Source organism: Penaeus monodon, chromosome 33 (genome assembly GCF_015228065.2).
Source record: "Penaeus monodon isolate SGIC_2016 chromosome 33, NSTDA_Pmon_1, whole genome shotgun sequence".
NCBI classification, from domain to species: domain Eukaryota; kingdom Metazoa; phylum Arthropoda; class Malacostraca; order Decapoda; family Penaeidae; genus Penaeus; species Penaeus monodon.
Genome location: NC_051418.1, coordinates 26,358,179 through 26,358,836, shown reverse-complemented (window position 1 = coordinate 26,358,836; position 658 = coordinate 26,358,179). Strand labels below are relative to the sequence as shown.

The 658-nt window shown below is 34.7% G+C and overlaps 1 protein-coding gene across 1 annotated transcript in view; it reads right to left on the bottom strand.

The window, feature by feature from the left end:
- LOC119594193 (peroxisomal carnitine O-octanoyltransferase-like) overlaps positions 1-658 on the bottom strand; it is a gene marked incomplete at its 5' end in the record, with an annotated part of 4,436 nt that overhangs the window by 2,606 nt on the left and 1,172 nt on the right. The window contains 2 exon segments of the mRNA XM_037943261.1: positions 96-226; positions 464-655. Coding sequence (XP_037799189.1) covers positions 96-226; positions 464-655 — 323 coding nt within the window.

Below are 658 nucleotides of genomic sequence, written 5' to 3'. Positions count from 1 at the left end.
CTCAAGATAGAAAAAAAAATACTAACTTCAAGATATGCTTTTAATATATCAAGTCAAGTTTTATTAAAGACTTTTATAGGATATATCCTACATACTTTCCGTGGAGACGAATATATGCCAACTGCATGCTCATCTGTACAAAGGCATCTGGATGGAGTTTGTTGCTTTTGATGAAGTCCTTACCATACATAGAAAATGTATAATATTTCACATCTATATTCTTGGTCTGGAATTAAGAAAATTTTAAAATAATAACTGAAGAGTCCCTAAATAAGGAAGAAAAGATAAGAAATGTTAAAAAGCAAAAATGTTTTGAAAGAGTAACAAGCTAATACAGCTATCATGACAATTTATAAACATGAACAATAAAAAAATATATATTGAAATCCATATTAAACGGAACAGGAATATGAAGATAAAGAAGCTGACAAAGGAGGAGAAAAAAAAAAAAGAACATGCATACCAAGGCTAAACTAGTCTCCCTAGCAGCAGGGATGGCAGCTAACATTTTGCTGTCAAGGTCAAAGTTCACAAGGGATGGCAGAGGGAATTCTCGTACATCAGGGTTGCCTCTCCAGGTTCCTCCCATGTCTTCCAATAACAAGTGCTGGTAATGGGCCATGACCACTGTTACCATAGCATCATAAGGCGTGTGCTG